The sequence below is a fragment of the Melozone crissalis genome, unplaced genomic scaffold (assembly GCF_028551555.1).
Source record: "Melozone crissalis strain CALT ecotype California unplaced genomic scaffold, PUWL_Pcris_2 ptg000029l_1, whole genome shotgun sequence".
Taxonomy (NCBI): Eukaryota; Metazoa; Chordata; class Aves; order Passeriformes; family Passerellidae; genus Melozone; species Melozone crissalis.
The window spans coordinates 16,597,292-16,619,058 of record NW_026535807.1 but is presented as its reverse complement, the minus strand read 5'-3'; the positions used below and the strand labels follow the sequence as shown (position 1 = coordinate 16,619,058).

The 21,767-nt window shown below is 42.5% G+C and overlaps 1 protein-coding gene across 3 annotated transcripts in view; it reads right to left on the bottom strand.

Moving 5' to 3' along the window:
- RAD54L2 (RAD54 like 2) overlaps positions 1-21,767 on the bottom strand; it is a 67,380-nt gene that overhangs the window by 28,778 nt on the left and 16,835 nt on the right. For 2 of the 3 annotated variants that reach the window (XM_054281263.1, XM_054281261.1), the window contains exon 2: positions 17,191-17,397. In XM_054281263.1, coding sequence (XP_054137238.1) covers positions 17,191-17,341 — 151 coding nt within the window. In that variant the 5' untranslated portion in view covers positions 17,342-17,397. Of the gene's footprint in view, positions 1-2,483; positions 3,166-17,190; positions 17,398-21,767 lie in introns of those variants that run through there. The other variant, XM_054281262.1, reaches the window with a different exon arrangement.

Sequence of the window (21,767 nt, the reverse complement as noted above, 5' to 3'; positions counted from 1 at the left end):
GTCCTATGCTCTAACCAACAATTCTCTTTCTTCTCCATAAATATAATTTCCTACTTAAAAAAACCAAAACATAGTTGTGGATTTTTCTTAAAACTGTAACAAAGCACAGAACTTCATCTACATTCCCTTTTTCTGCTTCAGTCTCTAAAGAAATTTCAGAGGAAGTTTTAAGGACTCTGTTTAATGAGGGAGGCATCACTTGGGAGAAAAATTCAAATTGTTGAGTTTGAGCCTGTGTGCTACCGCATTCCACTGGCACTTCTCCCATCAACTGCAGCCAGAAAAGTGACCGAGAGCACTGGAGAAAGTTAATAAGACCAGGATGAAAGATCAGGATGAAACACCATTGCTGGAAGAACAATCTGCTTCTAGTTTTCCTTTCCAAAATATTGGTGCTGCTAAAGGAGTTTGACAAAAGGCTGCAAAGTTGTTTGTGGCAATCAGACTCACACAAATTGAAGTCACAATGCCACAAGGATGCCCCCCCCCCCCAAAAAAAATACACAACACCCTAAAACCTAAGCACATTACAGCCTGGAAAAGAAACAGGCACTTTTTTCTTCAAAAGGTTGCTAAAATGACAATTACCTCTATGGTCAAGTAAGAAATATATGTGTATATCACAAGGAAACAGGGATTTTTATATAAAAGACATTTTTCTTGCAAGATAACAGGAGGATAGGTAGGGTACTGCAACAAACCTTGATTTACTAGCTGGTGGTAATTAAAATATGCTCTAACTTTCTATCAACATTTTTAAAATAAAAAAGTATCACAGCACTGCATATACAGGTGCTTGCTACTTTGAATACCCCAAAGAAGTGTTCAGGCACCTGGAGTGAGGAAAAGCCAGATAAATCAGAGAGGAAAAGAAACATTGTTCAGTGGTTGAAGCACAAAACCAGGGAAGAACATGATGTGTAAGTTCTGCACAGACTCACTCAGTGACCTTGTGCAGTTTATCATCTCTTTTGGGACATGCAGGTTGTGCAGAAGTGTGGTGGAGACACTCTTGGATCCACCAGCCAGAACAGAACTTCAATATATCAGTTAAAAAGGCTTCCTCAAAGAGAGATAATTTTCTACTGCTAGAGACTTTGGTAGAGGCTGTGACAAACCTTGTCCCAGACTTTACAACTTGAGAAGTACAAAGATGAGTTAATTTGCACTTTTTCTCTCTTACTTTTGTACAAATACCTTCCAACCAAAATTTTTGAAAAGCCTCTAACCTTGTATTTTCCCTCCATCTATGACCTACAGTCTCATTTCCAAAAGCATCTTTCCCTCCCTGTCTTCTCTTTTTATACCTATTATCTAGACTAAGTTACATAAGCCACTTGTATCATCACCCAGATTCCTCATTTATCCAAACTAATTTTCTATTGTAATTCCTTTTTTCTCAGTTCACACTCTCCCAGAATTAGCTTCTTTGTCCTGCCACCACAACCAGAGAAATAAGATGGATTTTTTTTTTCCTAAACCCCCTTCCCACTAATGGGTACAAATATTCCATGGCTTATTTCTATAAAAACTCCTCATGACAACCACACTGCACTTCTGTAGTAAACCAGGATTCCAGAGCTGGAACTCCTGGGGACCATTTTTGATCAGTCTGTTAGGTTCCTAGCATGACTTTGGAGGTATTTGCCACATGAACAAAGTGCAAGAAGCCTGGCATCACAAAGTACCTCACCTCAAAGTAAGAAGATAAATTACAAATTTAGAAAGTTCTTCAAATCTGAACAAAGTTTTTTCTCCAACATCCTCCCACCAGCAAACAAATTAAGTGGCAGCTATCCCCAAACTGTGAACTCCCATTAGGATTTCACCAGCATCTCCCATTTGATAGGGGGGAAAACAGCCAAGTAGCTTTTAGTCTCTTAGGCACTAATTAGGGGATCTGGAGCAAGCACCAACAGCTCTGCCTGGTGCTCAGATTGTTGCCCGGTCAGCAAGTCACCAAATATTTCACTGACAAAAGAAGCTCTTGAAACTCTTATCAAGTAGGATGTTGCAGGGACAGTATCCACACAAAGTCGAAGGGAGTGGGGGAGAGGACAGTGGATATAAAATGATACTGCTAGTAACAACTGCCTCCTCTCTTGGAAAAAAGAAGTTTTGCAGCATTACAACACAACAGCAGCAGAAACAATAACAGCCAGACCCAGAATGTCACATCACCAAAGACTTCAGAATTATAGGCACAAAGGAAGAGTGAGCTTCCTTCTCATGCCCCCTCCATGAGGCACTGCAAGGCTCTGAAATCTCAGCCTCTTCCATCCCTGCCTGGTAGGCAGCACATTAAAACCTGAGACCTACAGAAAAGCCTTTGCTCCTGATGACTTTTACTAGCCACTGAGTGGGGTGCTCCAGCCCAGAGGTGGGAAAATGAATAGCCTGTAACAGGAAAGCAAGAGGGAAAAGAAAACAAGGGAGAAAAAGAAAGAAAAATCAACCCACAAAATCCCCCACCTGTGTCCTACCTGGAAACTGCTGAGACTCATCCAAGAGGAGCATGCTGCTCAGTGCACCCAGGCAAGCCCTTTGCCTGCACACTTGTTCAACGTGGCTGCACACTCTCAGCTCTTCTGCTATTCTTGTCTCAGGGTCTTCAGGACAAAAGTTTCCAGTCACTCCTGACAACTCCTTATCTCTGCCCACAGCCCAGCGAGCACAAATCCACTCTCACTGGCTGTTCAGTTTGCAGGCGGGAAAAGACTCCTGATAAAACAGTCCAGGGTACAGGCAGGGAAACCTGCACTTAAAGTTTCTGAAAATAACTTTGGTAAATAGCTCCTAGTGCTTGAATCCACCCAGCTGGTGTGACGAGAAGCAGTACGTATATATCCTCCCTGCACCCAGCCGAGACGGACCGGGGTCACCGTTACATAACTAGTTAAATATGCCTCGTGTTCAGCCTAAATAAAAATTGTCACTATCTCCTCCCCTGCTTGGAGAGTCAAACAACACAGCCCTGCCCGAGGTAGCTGCTGCTCCACTGGGGCTCGATGCCTGGAGCTGTGCTGCCGGGACGGTTTGGCTTCCGTACGCGCTCCCGATCAGCGGGAGCAAGCTCAGTTTGCCTGGGAAAAGAGTTTCAGAAGAGAGAAGAGGAGCAGGGAGGCTGAGTGGGTGTGTACAGGGGAGGTCTCTCTCCTCTGGAGCGGCAGAGCTGCACGCTGCCGTACGGATCAGATCCCATTCACTCAGCCTGTGATCCAGTTCAACTAGTGGCAGAGACCAAGACTGAGAATAAAATAAAAATCCTTACATAACCGCTCAGGCTCTGCTGGGGCCCCGTGCAAGGGGAATCCCAACAGACAACAGGACACTCAGAGCAGGGGACACGCAGCACCACAACTCTGCCTCTGAGTTTCACTGGTGGGTGGGAAGGAGATGCAAAAAGGAGTACAGCCTTTCTGCCTTTGAAAACAATGGTGATTTTATGAGCTATTTGCATGATGCTGTCTAATTTGCAAGAAACCTGGACAACTGAGACTGAAACTTGAGCAATCTGATGGACCTGGTAACCTGTCTGAACAACAACAGGTGAAAGAGCATCCTGTTCGCTTGGTTAAACCAGCAGCTTGTAGCCCACTGCAAGTTTCTAAGTTTTCAGGAAAGAACTTGTTAGAATTTGTGGAGTGAGAGATTACTTAAGTGAGTTTTTGTCCCAGTAATTCACCTGCATCAGGACAGGCACAAGAGAGAAAAAAAAGTGCAGAATAAGTCCTTTAAAGCTGTAGTTGAACCCCTAAAGGCTATCCACCCTGCTTAACCTTCTTCAGTGTTGCAGAGACTTTATCCACGCCCAGTTCCCTTCACAGGCATATCTAATGCCAGTAATAAACAGCAAACCTGGGCTGAGACACATAATGAAATTAGCTCTCTGGTAGTGAGCATGTGTCCATGTAACAAAGCCAGCTGCTTATTGAAACAACTGGTGAGGGAGCTCTGGGAAAGCCAGGACACACACAAGGCACCCAAAGCAGGCGGTGTCCGAACAGCCCCCATACAGACCTGCAGGACAATGAGCTGCACTCACAACAGTAAAAGCTGATCTAAAGCTGATCTAAAGGTCTGCAAGCACAGCCAGGGCAAAGCCCAGCTCCCCTTTGTGTGACTCCAGCCATTTTCATTTGACCTTTCATTTGAGAGGGTAGCAGGACACTGTGAGTGCTTGCTGCCATCAAAACACCCTCAGTGCTTCAGGGTACATCACAACTTTGAAGTGAAACAAACCCAAACCCAATATGCTTTTTCATAGAGCTATATAAATTTCACAAAAAAAAATTTAAAAAGAACTGTATTACAATTAAGACCCTCAGTAACAGGACAGCCTTTCACCTATGCCACAGATTCAAACAGCCTGGCTGGCACACAATGTTTATCAAGGGGAAAAAAGAGGGACAAATATATTAAAGAAGTGCATAGCCAAGGATCTTGTAACAGGCCTTATAAGGACTTTGTACAGTTGGAATAAATAAGCAAACATGACCTCAGCATCTGACCTAAAAGATTTATGAATCTGGAAAGCAAGATTTAAAAACAAGTACTGGGTAAATACAACTGGTATTTGTAAAGCATGCAGTGCTGGTTTTGGCTGGGAGAGAGTTAATTCTTTTCTTAGAAGCTAGTATGGGGCTATGCTTTGGATTTATGTTGGAAATGGTGTTGATAATAGAGATGTTTTTGCTATTGGTGAGCAGGGCTAACACAGAGTCAAGCCCTATGTACTTCTGACACTGCCCCACCAGTGAGGAAGCTGGGGGTGCACAAGGAGTGAGGAGGGGACACAGCTGGGACAGCTGACCCCAACTGACCCCAGGGATATCCCAGACCATATGGTGTCATGCTCAGCATGTAGAGCTGGGGAAAGGAGGAGGAGAGGGGGGATATCCAGAGCATTGGTGTTTGTCTTCCCAAGTCACTGTCACTGTGATGGAGCCCTGCTTTCTTGGGGATGGCTGAACACTTGCCTGCCCATGGGGAGGAGTTGATGAATTCCTTGTTCTGCTTTGCTGTTTAACTATCTTTATCTCAGCCCACAAGCTTTGTCACTTTTACTCCAGCAATGTTCTCCTCCATCCCACTAGGGGATAGTGAGTGGCTGTGTGGGGCTGAGCTGCCAGCTGGGGTTAAACCACAACACATGCACATTACAGTAGTCAAGCATGAGAAAAATGGAAGTTCAATACACTGGGGGAAACAGGAAACCTATACCTGTCCTTCTGCAATACAGCAATAAAAAGGGAATTTCCTTCTTCACCTCAGCATGCAAAATGGAGAAGCAATTTTTCTAGCCCTTCTACTCACAACAGGCTCCTGGTGAGGCCACCACTGCTAGCCAGGATAAGCACATATTCACACAACCAAGAATTAGATCTGCCTGAAACAGTCAGTTTATAAAATGATCTCCTCATGGAAGGTAATCTTGTTACAGATAAGTCCATTTACTGAACAGCTTTTCCATGAGGCCAGTCCTACCAGTAAGGAACAAGGTTCTTCCCATCCTTTTTGGGGTCTGAAATCTTACCCAGCTGTAACACCTCACCTTCCTCCTCTCAAATCACAAGCTCTTTGCAATTGTACAAACTGTGCTATATGTCACAAGAGGCTTCTCAAAAAGCTTTTGTCACCTGAGAGATTCCCTTGCTAACAACTTAGGGCATTACCTGTTAAAAAACACCCACACAACAATATGAAGTTTGTATTTTCATAGAATATTAAGAGAAAGGTCCTTCAGAACAGGTTTTTTATTAGGCTGACAAGTGTTTCCAGCAGCAATGTCAGCATCCCTGAACACTGTAAATTCACAAGCATTAAAACTCATACTTAAACCTGTCTATAGGGACAAGAAACTTGACCATAAAGTGTTTAAGCATTTTAGGACATTAATTCCCCTGTATAGCAAAGAACATTATCAAACTGAAGTCAGTTTAAACTAAAAAAATTTCAACAAAATGTCCCAAAACATGCATTCCCTTCAAGGTGGAGTAGCTCTTTCCCCAGCCCCATGCCTGGTGTCCACCTTGAACCTCTCAGTCCCTGCTCCACAGGCTGAGCAGCTCCATGACTGCTCCCTGACCTGACCCAAGCCCAGCAAGGACAGCAGCAGAAGAAGCACTGCATCTCTGATGTGCCACCCTGCTCTTGGTCCCTGTAAGCTGGGGTGGTGCCCTTCCCTCCAGGCTGTTCATCCTCATCACCACCTCATAAAGCACAAGAGACCTTTCTTGCCCACCCTTAACTGCTCCAGGCTGGCTGCACAGTCCCTTCCCCACGCCATGGCTTTCTCCCAGCCAAGCTCCACACCCAGCAGCTCCCTTCTGCACACCCCACTGACCTCCACTGTGCAGGGAAGCTGCCTACTAACCCAAATTGTTTGTAAGTTACTGAACATGAACCAGGCTTGACAGCCACATTTCACTCTTGATTAGCACCTGCTAGTAGCACATACACATCATTAAGGCCACTTTCCCTGCCCTAGTTTCCATGTTGTTTTAGCAACACAGAAAACACCCAAGAATCCCAGGTTTGACTTGGACACGGTATAAGGTGTTGTTTATCCACCCAGAACGGTTCAGACAGACTCACACTTGGACTCCACAACACTCTGTGTTGGCAACTGAGTATTGCTGGGCTTTGAGAATCATTTGCTTTTTAAACAAACACTGCACTGCAAATAAAAATTCTTTTTTTGATAAGATCTAAACCAACCATGGAAAACCAGAGGAGTTTTTCCATTGTCTTTAGTGAGTTTCATATTCAACCATAAGGCATAAAATTTGGTAAATCTGTTTTTCCTAATTTTATTTCATTCATATAAATCTTGGTGTATTTTCTTTCCCAAACTCATCTAAATCATAAGTGGGAGGAGGTTGGAAGTTGTACATAATGTAACAAAAATCTAATTGCACAAAATACAGGAAGTGACACAATGCAGTGCCTCTTGCAAATGCTTTTCACACTGGCACTGTGGCAAAACACACTGCTTGAGATTACAAGGCTTTCAGAGGTTGTTTAAATGTACCAAAGAAAATAAGCTGTTACTAGACAAGATGTAATGATTTAAAGTTGAAGAATTTATACCATAGATATTTGTCATCATTCTAATAAAAATTAAATCCATTCAGTTACAATCCCAGTTACATTCAAGAAACTGATTCCTCATTTCTGTAACTTGCTAAATTTCTCTGCTGCTGTAGATGACACAACGTATTTGTGCACCACTGAAGAGTTTTTTGGTACAACTTTAATTTCATTCTATTAATTTTCAGCTATGTGCAAATCTGACATAAATCAAGTTGAGTACACAAAAGTACCACTTTTAAATCACCTCTAACAGTTCAAGTATTTAAATATTTTACATAGATGGGGATTATCTGCAGATGTTTTAATTGCAAAATTTGTTTTGACAGAGATTTAAACTAGAAGTTTCTGTTCACCTAGCCCAAAAAGATTTTATCTTGTAGCTTTCTCCTGTCTCATTCCTATTTGCATATTTGCAAGTGGAAATAAAGTCCTCTGACTCCTACTTAGAATTTTTTGAGGCTGAGTCAGTGAACTGCATATTGAAGAAAATGTGAACAAGACATTTTAAACATCTGCAGTACAAAATACTGTTAATAAAAAAATACTTTGAACCAAACAATGAACCAGACACTTCTACAAGTTCCATGCTGCAGTTTCTCTAAAGCCTAAGCAAGAAGTTAAAAAGATAAAGGAAATAACTGTGATGTGATATTGTATTTTAAAATCTGAAGATTACTTCTAATTTAATTAAAACAGTTCTTCATCTCCCTCCACATGTTTATTATTTAATATTACACTTGCAGAACATACAGCTACATGCACATTTTATTAAACCAACCATTAAAACCATAATGATTTAAAACCATAAAAACAAAACCAATACCATATAAATTAGGGGAAAATGAAATTAAGGAGCCCTTGCATGGTTTTAAATTCAGATGAAAATCAAAGAAGTTTCACCCAGTGAAACTGGGTTTCACCCATTTGAACATAAAAGGGGTGCTGCCTAAAATGTAAACCAGAGAATTTTCACTTTGGCTTCCTTATACTCATCAGGCGAACTTGGCAAAGTGACTTTGCCACTCCTTACCTGTTCAAGAGGGAAAATACCACATTACAAATTTGCTAATTAGTTTCCATATGATTTCATCACTGTTACAGCAGTTGCAGCTGAGGGAATACAGTACCCATTAGCAATGGCAAGGTGTGGTACAAAGCTGACAATGTGAAATGTACTGGGGGAAAAAGACATCAAACAGGACAGAGGAGCAAGGTGGGACTGTCCTTTGTTAGAGATTCTCTGGCATTATGACAATAAAAATGCAAGTTTTTGGCCAATAAAGCACAACTTCTATGTCATGCAAAGCTTATCAGAAAAGCAGGAAGACAATTTGAGGCAATTCTTTGTTCAGTTAATAACTGCTGACCCTGCTCCCCACACCTTCATGCTGATCTCACATTTGTGACAGCTTTAAGAGAAGAGATAAAATACAGATAAAAAAAACATTTGAGAAACTCTGTATACATAAATATAGAAAATGCAGAGCCATGGACGTGGGCTGCTCCTCAACTGCATGGAAAGATTTCTATTTTGTATTCCATCATACGCAATAGATCAAAGGGAAGGAGGGAGAAAAGAGGGGGGAAAGCGTAGCTGGTTATAACAGCACATCATTTCACGAGATCTGCCAGTCCCTGCGCCCAATTGGCGGCTCTGAAGGAAGCAGAGCTCTGGCGTCATCACCTCCTTTTAAAGAAGTAAAGCTAGTCATTACTCCAGGTTATATAACACTCAGACTATGCCAGACTTTGTGCCACCCTCTCAAAAAGGAAGCCGCTGTCAGAGAGCCTGGGAGGCGGGCAGGGGAGGCACCGACGATTTCCTTCGGAGCTTCCCCCTGCTCGGGACAAGCCGAGGGGACCGGGAAGAGTCCCCGCCATCGGACAGAGCGACCGAGCCGCGACATCGGCACTCCGCAATCCCCTGCGCAGGGGGCTGGGGCACAGCACTCCTCAGGATCCCATCCTTCCTTCCCACAGCAGCCCCCAGGCCACACCTCACCCTGCTGGGAATAACCGAGTTCACGGGGTTACTCAGAGTGCTGGAATCAGGCAGTAAAGCCCCCGAATCCCAGGCACCGCTCCTCCCCATTCCTCCCTGATTTATCGGCAAACAGCCCACAGGGAAGGCACCTCTGCCGTGCTCCCACCTCCGAAACCGCCCCAACGCAGCACAATGCCCAGCCAGGCAATCTGCAGCTTCGGAACTGGCACAGGGGAGATAACAAAGCATCCAGCACTGGCTGCTCCCAGCAAAGCACTCAAGAGGATATTTATTTAACATCATTTAGTGAATCCAGTAAATCCAGTTCAAGCAAGTTGGGTGCCACAGGGTCTGCACAGTGTGCTGGAGACAGGGACCCTCGCTGGCTTGGCAGGGCCAAGCCCTCAGACTGCACACACAAACATCATTTTGCTGTGACACACACACTGTGCTCCCGGGAAACTGCCAGGATAAAAACAATGGGTAAAATCTGCAGCCTTCTGTAATGAAGCAAAATTCCCATAGAAATCCGTGGGGCTTTTGCCTAAATGAGAGGCAAACCTCCTCTGCAATTTCAATGTAACCCTTCAGTATTACTCAGTAACTAGGTCTGCTGAAACTGTGAATGCTACCATCCCCATCTTCTTCTACCTTTGATACTGTGTCTTTTGTATTTTATTCACCTGGATTGTGGAAACATAGAAGCCAGCCAGGTCCTAATTTTTTGTGTCTTAGGAAAGCAACAAAAGTCTTGAACACAAGGTTTGTGGACACAGAGTGTATGCTGAACAGACACAAAGACCTTCTCACTTTCAGGAACTGAGAAAACAACAAAATTCCCCTCAACTTCTTAGTTCTTGTGTATCACCTGAGAAATACATCCACTATCTCCAATTGGATGCACATTTACAGAGTTACCCACAACCATCTGAGGCTGAGACCCACACTCTGCATATATATAATGAAGTACATTTAAACACTCTGATCCATAAGGATCAATTTCTAATGTAATGCAATGTAGTTTCCTATGACAATTTAATTAAGTTTAAACAGATATCAATAGGCAGGATATTAGTTGACAAGTAAATTCTCCTACAGGTAGTGATTGCTTTTGTACCTCTTATGATACCCCACAAGCCATCTGCTTTGCAGGCAATTATTGGCTTGGAAGACAGTCTACATAAAGTTACTAGAAGCATGAAAACCTGCCTGGCTTGAAAGGATCATCAAAGTGCACAGTGGTACATGAAAGCTCAGATCTGGCTCTTTACTAAGACCAGAGCCATTGCATAGGCAACAAAGCTACACTGGAGCAGAGGCTTGTTTCCTCCAGGATACGCCCTCCCAGCTTCCTTGGAAATAGTATTGGTGGGCTCTAGAGAGAGCTGCATCCAGCCACAAGTAACCAAAACAAAAGAATATATATAGGGAAGTCCATCAAGAAGGAAAAAGTGAGATGATGCCAATCACCACTCTTCCTTTTTCCTAAGAAATTCACATTGTGCACTGCAAACATCCACTTGTAGATTAAAGTGCAGGATTATAACATATGGGGACTCACCACCCCGGCACCTACAGAACACAGGTACCTACAGAACACAGAGGAGTTTACAGTTAAAGCTCCCCTCATGATTGTTTCAGTGCTTTTCTAGACTTAGCAAAGTCCTGATTCTGTTTCATTCCATACCTTTTGCTCCAGCTCATCCACTTTCAAACAACAAAAAGACCCTCCCTGCTCTCCACTCCAAGCTCACTCTGATGGGCTTGTGCCTTTCCTTAGCCCCAGCACCTGCCTCCAGCTAAACAAGGACAGGAGATCAAAGCTCAAGTCACCAGCCTGAGGCAGGAAGCATGCAGCACCCAAGGCCACTGTGCCACACACTGCAGCAGATGGAAGCAGGATTCCTCAAAGAGCAGTTCTGTACTCTGAGGCTGCCTCGACCTTGGGATGCCCATCTGCCCTTGGTGCCACCTGGAGACACAGCTGTGAGAGGCTGCTTTCTAAAAGGAGTGGAGAGATTAAAGCAGTAAGTACCTAAGTGCTCCTCCTCTTGTTAAAGAATAAATTAAATTTTCTAGCAGATAGGAAGGACAACTTAAAACCAGTGTTTCCTTAAAGAAAATGCTGTGCAGTTTGGTCAAAAGTAGAAGGCAAAAGGTTTCAGGTTGTTGGAACAAATCTGCATTTACCAACACAAGCATGATCATTCATTTCAGGTAAAAAGTGCAGAGAAATTACTTTCTAACAGTAGTTTCTTTTTTCTCCTCCTTTTTATCTCCAGCAGGATGGGCCTTTTTAAATCTGGATATAAAATGATAAATGATATCATTCAGCAAGATAGGAAACTGTCTCCATACTCTTCCTCTGCCTCTCTCTCAGTTTCATACAGGTAAGTATAACATGACCTAATTTATAAGAATAACCACAGTCAAAAAGCAAAAACTCACATATTTGAGGAGGAGGAGCCTACAAAATGAACAGATTTATACCAAAGACTTTCCTCTCTTCCCCTGTAAGGACAGAAAGTTGCTCTGTTCCCAACCACACACATCCAGCTGGGGACTCCCACACACCCCAGTTTTGTTTTGTTCCAGCACTTTGTTGGGGAGAAGAAAAGATAGAATGCTTTGGGGTGGGAAGCACATGAATAACACCATCTCCAAAATGAGCAGCAGATCTCTGTACCTTAAGGATGCATTCATGTATCATTCAAAGAAGTATTAACCCACACTTCCACATGATGTTAAAAACAGATTTCCAAAATAATTTCAGCTTTAATAACTCCAGGTGCTAATGAACTTTCTAGTAAGTATGGTATTAACTACTCATTTTTCCCATTAGATTAGACAAAGAATTTGCCCAGGCAGCTACAAATTGATTTCCCTTTCAATATAATTGCACCCTATAATGATGACCCACAAAGAGCCACAGAGGAACATCATATTAAACAAAATCCATACTTGCTATAACTTCATGCCAACATTTTTTTCCTCAACAACGAAGTGAAAATCATAGGAAAAGCTGATCAAGCAGGACCCCTTTAAATGAACAGACTTTCCTCCAGTGAGGGCTCAAGGTAAGCAGAGCTTACTTTCAAGCTTAGATCAGCAGTGGTGCCATCTGAAGTCAAGAGCTCCTGCCTTGGTATCAAAGGGGGAAGTTCAAAACTGTGAGTACCAAGTGGGAGCTCAAGTTCAAGCAAAAGCAGCTACTGAAATACATTGTGGATCATGCTGAAGAAAGGAAAGGTGGCTCTGTTTGAGCTATCAAATGTCACAAGCAGGGTCAGCAGTTTTAAGAGGTTAAGGTGAGGAAAAGGGTCTCTCTTCCCCCTCACTCACCTCATGTGCCAATCTCTCAGATGTTCTGAAATTTTCTGATGCCCTCACCCTACCAAGGAGCTGCAGTGCAAAACATCACATGCACCCATGTGTCCTCCTCTCCTGGACTCATTATTCTGTACCACCAACCAACTGTGCTTCTCATTCATTCCTCTCTAAGAGTCTGTATGTCCACAAAACCCCACACAAACCAGTCTTGGTTTGCTCCAGCACATTGCCAGGGAGTAGGAGGAACAGCATGAGTCTGAGCTGGGAAGAGGGAGCTCCTCCAGTTCTCCAGTAGTCAAACAGAGATGCCACAGAGCTCACACATTCCCAGCCCTGGAATGTGGGGAAAGAAAGAGGGGACAGGAAAGGAGAAAAAGTGCAGAACACAGGGCAGGAGACAAGGCCAATTCCATGCAGTTTGTCTTATCACAACAGTATTACCTAATATGTTATTATTTGGTGTTGCCTAGTATCTTTGTACAGTAAGAACTGCAGCACTACTGTAGTACTGGGAAACTGTTCACCAGTATGTACCCTAAAAGCACAGATTCCAACCCCTGTCTGCTGTACCGTGCGTCCTGGAATGCAAACACAACTAGGAGCCTTTGAGGACAGGGTCTGAATGCTTGTGCTCATTAAGACATCTTTGAGAGAACTGAACAACCACTTCTATCCCAAACTGCACTTGAAGAAAGTGTTTAACCCATATACTCAGAGGTAAGAAAACAAGCAACTTGCCATCACTATTAATAGCAGAATTACAGCAATACATATGAATAAGAGATAATGAATTCCAGAGACATCAGAATAATCCAGAGACATTCCCAAAGTGAAAAAACAGAACAGTACAGTGGGATTCATTCAAACACTCAACAGCTTTCCTTGAGAAAGCTCTGAGGTATAAACGGTCCACACATTTGAAATGATCTGTAAAATCCATATTGGAGATTTGTTTCCTCTTTGCTCAAATTAGCTTTTATTCCTATGGAGTCCTACACAGCCCTGAGCAACAACCAGGATCAGAGAAAAAGTGCAGGACTTGAAACGGCCCTTTATCTCTACAGTCATCAGCACATCACATTTCCAGTGAAAATGATTCAGGGAGGTAACAAAAAAAGTTTCTAGCAGTCATGCATTGCTATCACAAAATCAAACATGATAAAACAGGTGCTGCAACCCACAAGTGGTGAAAAAACAGATGAAGTGGGCAGGGATGACAAGGCTGGAAAAGCAGTGGCAGCCTCTGGCTAGGATTGAGGCGTGCTGCTGGGATGGGTGTGCAGTCTGGCAGCCAGGGAAGGGGCTGTAAGTCAGAATAGGTAAGTTCTGAAAGGAGAATTCTAGAAAAAAAGAAAAGACTAAAGCTGAAAGATTTCCTACACATGATGCCCAGGTTCATTAGCTGGCCACCACTGAAGAAATGGATAAAGGATGTAAGCTGTGTGGTTATTAGCTTTCACTTACTGAGAAATATTCAGAAAATCAGCTTTTCAGGCTCCTTTGATTCCTTGAGGGCAAGGGCAAAGGTTGAAGAGCTGTGTTCTTCCATACTGAAAGCCTGTACAATACAGGTACAAACTAACTCTAGACCACCCACAGGACAGCCTATACTAAATGCAAACAAAACTGAGCAGAAAGGAGAAAAATGTGCCAAAACTGAAGATAGCACTAAAGTACCAGAATGTATAAAGACTCCTAGAAGACTATGAAACTGGAACTACACACAAGGATTAACTCCACATACAACATGTATCAGAAAGACAAAAACAGGTTAAACATGCAAAACACAAGTCACTGCTAAGTCTGAGATGATATGATCAACCACCACCAAGTGTGGATAACATTACATTAACACTGGAAAGTTCTTAAGTTATTTGAACTACCATCAATACACAGAAATCCTAAACAAAGCCAGTAGTTTGCAAGCAAGCAGTAAAAATGTTATTTTTTTAATTGATATAATCACTATTATTTAAAACAAGTAATCAGTTTCCATTTGGAGAAAATGTTTAAGCAGCCTGTCAGCCTTCCAAGAAATAGCTCTGAAAGATTTATTAATCATCTAAAGCTTGTTGTGCTAGAAATATGCATGAGCCCATCCTCAAGGGAAAGATCCCTCCAGGATCCCCAGTGGGATCAGAACAACCACAATACCAGGAGGGGAGCAGAACAGCACAGCTGGGAATAGGGAGAACAAAGTTTTAACAGAAATTATTAAAATTAAGCTTTTTAAAAGCTTCATAATATAAACACTAGAGCACGGCATCCCTTATGAATAAAACTGTCTGTTCAAAATATGATATTTATGAATGAGGTTACTCTTCAAAGCCATGGGATTACAAACATCAGATGGGCACAATGAAATGAACCTCTTAATTCTGAAGTTGGTTATATTTCATAGGCTAAAGAGCAGAAGGCTGGTTTACATTAGATCTAAGGTGATACAAATGCCAAATGACATTTTGGAGGCAATGTGTAGCTGTAAGGAGATATCAGGAAAAGCAGACTGGACACCTCCACAGAAGATAATAATTATACATCTAAGCACCCAGAAAGCATTCTGATATTGTGGCAGGCAGAATTAAAGCTGAACATTCTGAAACCTCAGAGGCAATCTAGCTTTGCTCAGCTTATGGGAGGGAGTTTTCCCTTGTACGTAATGAATAAACATAAAAATACTTAATGTTAGTTTCTCATGTAAATTCTTTTTACTGTTCCTCATTATTTTCTACTTAAAAAAAATATTTTTAATGAGTCACAACAAAAATATAAAACATAAACATGTTTCTAGTGTTTTAACATGAAAATAAAGAGCTGTCATTAGCAGCTCACAATGCTCTGTATACCTACATTGATCTTGTCTACTTTGGAAAGAATACTCCTGACAAACAACTGTGAGTATCCACTCACACTAATATAGATGTTGATGATAAAGTACATCAGTCTATGATAACAGACTAGTGGAACAGTGGGAATGACCCACTTGGACATGACATACAGACACTCCCTTCTGTTAATGAAAGTTTGGCAACCACATCACACTTCCTCCTGCCCCACTGCTGCAGGGTCCTGTAAACAAAGTGCCATCATCATCATCATCACCATCACCAGTCTGAGACAGAGTAACCTGCGACCTTGTAACTCTTCTCTGCGTTGATACTGGGAATTCCCTTGTTTCTTACCTGAACTAACACTTTCACTTCTGCTACCTTCTCATTAGAAAAAGCCACCATGTGAATAAAAAAAAAAAAAGAGGAATGCATTTGTTTTTGTGTAAACATTTTTATAAAAACATTTAAAACGAAAACAGTATCTTCAAATAGCACATGGCTGAAAGAATATAACAGCAAAACAAACAACACTTGAGGACAACAATTTATTTTGAAGCCAAAAATTCTTTAGTAACTACAAGAAGAGAGAAGCATCTATTTTTAACACATTCTCTGCTAAGAAAAGGAAGATTACTCTCAGTTGGTTTAGGTAGGTATATTCAAATACCTGCATACCCATTGAAGTTATTAAAAATTGCAATTTTAAAGGAAGTGAATAGAGCATCCCCTTAGGCTCTGGCTACAGTTTTGTGATACAAAGAGTTTGAAGGCAAATTCAGCATGGGGAATTCCAGTCTCTGTGCCCTAGAACATCAGCCCTTCTGGACCAACAGACATTTCTAGGATTGTGCCATGACCCAGAACAGTTATCCAGTAACACTCAAATGTAACCTGCACAGCACAGGCTCACAAACACCTGCATTAGCCCTGGTCTGAACTCCTCCTCTCCTGAAGAAGAGAGTAGGGCAGGTGGAACTAGGTGAGGATTAGAAGGTGACAACTTAGCACTTCCATCTTTCATCTTGTAAAACAAACAAAGGAGAACCCAACCTGTATGCTGGCAGTAAAGAACATTTTCCAGCTGTTAAAAATTATTACTGTGAATGAGCAATAATTGTCCATAGCATCCATCAAATTGTTTATGTTTGGGACAAGCCAATGACACAGATATATTTATTTTCACCATAATCTTTAAATAATACAAGTAATTGCAAATCAGCTCATTTACTTTATATAATTGCTTTCCTGAAATTTGAAGCTATTTTAAAAATTCTATCCTCCTTACAATTTATAATTGTGGCTTGTTTTCCTGATGGAAATATTTTTTGGCCAGGAGAGCATATTTAACATTAAAAATCTATTAAAACTAAACAGCCACATAAGGACTTCTCCCTACCAAGAGCTGGACAAATCCTAACCCTTACAAAACCTCCCAAGGGGTGACAGCCAGCTTTCTATAACAATGTATTGATACCTCAGGTTTTAGCTTTCATATTTTTCAGATTCTGTACTGCTTTAGTGTGTAGTTCTGAGCTTCATATTAAGGGATGGTGAGCTCTCTTCATAGAGTAGCTGGACAAAACAATTCCTCTCCTAGCTTGGGACCAAGGACAACCACCCAAATTTCAGGCCCAGGAGCACAAACAACGCAGATTGAAGAGAGAAAAACAAGAAGGATGGGTCTGCATGGGCTAAAGCTGTAACTGGACAATTAACTGAAATATGCAAATGGAGCAGAACTGATCAAAGTGAGAGACCCTATGACTGGTTGTGCATTTTGTGACCATTTTGGTTCATCTTGGGTGCAGCCCTGGCTGGCTCTTGTGCTGCCCAAGGTGGATCCATGGAGACCTTTTAATAAATCCCTCCTTTATTCATTAACTCTGTCAGGCCTCTGTTCTAGGCCAGCCTTCACAAGGCATCAGTGTATTCCCAACCCCATTCACTCACCACTTTCATCAAGTAAGTCCTCCTCGTCATCCCCATCGTTGTCCTCCTCCATCGCCTCCTCCTCATCTTCCTCCTCCTCCTCTTCCATATCCTCCTGCTCCAAGTCCGGGTCCAGGTCCGGATCACTCCCTGAGATTGACTCGTCTGACATGATTCCCAGTGGTGCTCCTTGTGCATTACCTGCTCATGTTCTACCGTGAGGCAGCCCTGCAAGGACACCAGAGAGGAACGTGAGCCCAGCAAATCCCAGCCTTTGAGCCCCAAGGCTCAACATCACAGCAGCATTACTGCACAGAAAAAACCAAATCAGCCTTTTAAATAACAGACTTAGATATCAGACAAAGCACAAAACCCTGTGGAGAAAACAGATGCTGCAAGAAATGGATCATAATGATACAGGCCCAGCATTGAAGAATCTCCATCTCTTCACTGGTGCCCTTGACATGCACACAGGACTCTTCCTGCTGGAAAATTCCTGATATCAATGCCTGATTATTCAGAGATGCAGAAACTAATAAATTATGTGAATGATTTCTGAACACTACCATCCAAAAAGGAAACATAGAAAAAAGGATCAGTGTCAGCATCCCCTCCAGATACCTGTTACCCTGATCCCTGCAAACACCATCACAGTGAGCAGTGACAGAAAGCCCCTCCTGCCTCAGCTGTACCACTGCAAAGTTCACCCACCTCCTCATCACAGCCTGGCTGAAGTCTCTGATCCAGCCACACAACAAAAGCACTGTTACCTTCATAGTTTGGGCAAAAAACAACAAAGATCCAGTTGTAAAGGTTGAACTCCCATTGTAAAACAGGGCAGGAAGAAAAGTAAACACAAAGAAAGAATGGACTAGACAAAATTTGCATTTCCTTTCTCTCAAGGACAAGAACTGGGGCTGGCTGTGCATAACTTCTCTGTTACATCACTCCAGTGCATTACAGCAGAAATTGTGGTAGAACACAAAAATAAAGCCACAAGAGAGGTCAGGGCAATCACCAAGTCACCAGTTTATCTGTTCAGATCATGCACTGTCACTTCTGGTCAGTGATGGGTACTCCTGAGCACTCATCTTTCATACACACAGAATGATCCTAGAGGAGCTGTGTAAGATGGATGAAAGGAAACACAACCAAGAAAGGAAAAGAAAGAAGGCATCCTGATCTTAAGGAATATAAGCAAAGGATGTATTCAAAGATCAAGCTGCAGAAGAATTACTACCCACACATTCTCCAAAACCTTTAAAGAAAGATGAAGGAAACATTTCCTCATCACTCACTTCCCACTGCCCCCTACTTATACCACATTCCCACTGTAAACTATAAAATTTTGAGAACTAATCAGCCACTTAAAAACAAACCTAAATCCCAAACATCTAAGCAGATAAGGCAGTTCAAATATCTGTAAACATTTAAAATTTCATTTAATTTAACACTTAAATTTCATTTTCAGCTGTGTTTCATCAGTTACCAGATTAACTCAGAAACCTGAAGGTTAAAGACAACCCCCCTTAGCAGGGCTGAAAATTTAACTGTTGAGTATGCTGAATTATTCCAGCTCAAGTCATCAGCTCCTGCTCTGGCCCTCAATAACATTGAAGAGTGTCAGAAAGAAAGAAAACACAGGGGAAAGAAGGCATTGCAGAGATTGGCTTTGGAATAGGAAGCCTTTCACCACTCAGTCCCAAGAGCACTTTACCACCAGGCAGAGACAACTGCAGTCCCTCCACTAGTACATGTGTCGCACAGAATAAGTTGGCTTGGTCAAGCAGATGGCAGAAAAGGCCAAAACCTGAATTAGCTCAAGTGGAACTGTGCCAGTTTACACAAGCCAAAGATATTAATTCAGCTTCTGTGGTCTGCAGGTACAAGCCCAGTTGCTGTCAGGCTGCTGCAACACAGTCTCCTCCAGCATGTCTTGTTTTCTGGTGTCTGGTGACTTCAGTCAAGGGCTGCACACAAAGCCATCTATTATCAGAAGATTTTCCTAACAAATGTTGTGCTAAAGTCTAGGTCTATTTCAAAATGAGGTCTATTTCAAAACAGTGGCTTAGTTTTTCTTTTGCATAGAAGCAACCAAGGAAACACAAACACTGCTAATATGGCAGGAATGAACTCTCCTCTATAAACAGCAAAAACAGAAGTGCTATAATGTCACTAAATGCTCCAGGTCAAAGAATGACACACGATACAGTTTCTCCCACCAGTATCCTCCTGTGTGTCATCCTCTCATGTCCCGTCATTTGTCCCAGAACCTTAAAATATAAAAAACCCAAATCAAAACACAAAACATTATCTGAAAATTATTTAAATGCAAGGCTATGGGTCCCTGTGTCTTAACAGATAAAATCAAACCCAGTGGAGAGCAGCTCTCCTCAGACTGGACCACAAAAGGGCTCGAATGGAAGCTTTATTTTTGTTTAGCAGTAACTACACGTTCTGTATAAGCCAACTCCTGACACCAACTCGGCAGCCCCGGCCACACGCAGGAGAGTAAAACAGAAGCTTTTGCAAAAACTTCACTAAATCTTGCAGAGCTGGGTGAAACAAAGCTGGTCAACTGCTCGGTGCCCACTGCCGTGCTGCCGACTATCTCTGTCCCTTCCCTCGCCGGGGCCGGGTCCCGGAGGGCTCCCGCCCTGCCTGGTGGCAGCAGGTACGCGGTGCACAGCCCAGAGCCTGCCCTCGTTTCTCACACCGATCTGACCCAGTTCGGAGCCTCCCACCAAGGGGAATTACACAACAGGGCCAGATTGTGGCTGCCGCTACTGTTTTATGGCTGAGTTATTCCAACCTGCCCCATCTCCTGCCTTTGCCGACGAAGGCACTGTGCTCAGTGTTTAATCGCTGGAGGAAGGGCACTTTGCGAGAGATAAACTGATTACCTGATACATCCCCGCACGGGATGTGAGCCTCAGGAGGGTTACAGCCCCAAGAAATCCCCATCAAACCCTCTGCACCACCCTCACAGCAGATATTCAGCCTTCCAGCACAGTGCCTCAACTGCTGAGAACCGGGCTGGGATCTTAGGGGGAAACACTTGGAAAAATTCCTCTTGCTTACTCAGGGAGGAAAAAAGAGCTGTCATGTTTATCCTACCCAGAAGTTAAACCCTGCAATCAACTGCACATCAAATTAACATCCAAGACAGCCTCTCTCATGTATTATGTCCCGTCTTTCAACAAAGATAAAAATAGTTCTGAAGTTTCTTGGGCTTTGCTTTTTTAAGGTAGAACACCTCAGATAGTAAGTAAATGCCATGTGCTGATGACTGCCTCCTCCTCAAGCCTGCACAGAAAGATTCTGTGTTCCCCACTTCTAGGTGAGGAAACCTTGAGAATTTGGACACATTTCTGTTGTCCTCACATTTTTCTTTCCCTCTGCAAAGCTTTAAAATTACTTCTCACATATAAAGTTGAGAGAGAAATGTGAAAGCAACTTTTCCCCTTCTACACGATAGTTGTTCACAGCAGAGCTGTGCATGCCATGAGCCAAACTGTTAAATGAAACAGCAATCATCAGGGGATGTGGGGACTTAGGGCATTTCTGTACATCACTTTCATCAGAGGATCCACTAGCACTGTAAATACTAAACCATTATTTAATTAACTATTACAGATACCATGGAGCAAAAAGCAAGGATGCAGGACAAGGCAGAACAGAGCCCTTCCTCACTTGAGGAGAAACAGGGTTCCCCTGTACTTATAGAAACTCACAAAAGCCAAAGGGACTTTACCGAAGTTCTTTGCCCACTACAACACAAGCGATTTAGGGACAGGGTATGCTCATTCCTGAGTACACAACCATCCCATACAAATCCCTTCAGAAAGGGCAGGTTTAACACTAATGCTGCTCCAGTGCTGAACAGTAAAGAGGATTCCATCACCTCTCCAACCTCTAGCCAAGCCCAATATCTGGGACTCATCAAGATTTGTCCCTTAAAGCCTGTTTTGTAACCAAGACTTCACACTGGCCATTGTGGTGCCAGGCCATAGAAACAGGATCAAGCACCCTGGCAAACCCCAAGAGGATTTGCACAGACAAATAAAACAGATTTTAATAAAAACAGATATTTCTAAGTCTGTACTGCATAACACTCTTCACTGTTTGTTACACAGTCATGTTTTATGGCAACAATAATCTCCTTTTCTGTTTTTCTTTTTTGTTGGGCAACAGAAGAGTAAAATGGTTGATTGGGGCCATAAGATTTCTCTCAATGCACTCAGTTCACACACACACACTCTAAACTGGATGTGTATGAGGGTAATGCTGGTTCCTTGGGGGAAATCTCATCTGTGTGTTAGACCACTACTAGCACCATTTTGGTACCTCATAGGCAGCCTTCAGTATCTAGCAGAACATTACCATAAAGTACCCAACTGCATGAGTAAAGGAACTATGAGCTTAAGCTTTTCTATGACAAAAAGTCTTGTAACAGTTTGCAAGTGGTAACTTGCAATGTTATTGCAAAATAACAATTAATAGTTCTCTGTTCCATTTCAAAATCTAGTAAGAAATAACCTGAGATCAGTGGTTTTGAACGGTTTGATTCCAACAAACACTTCAATTTCTCTAATTTA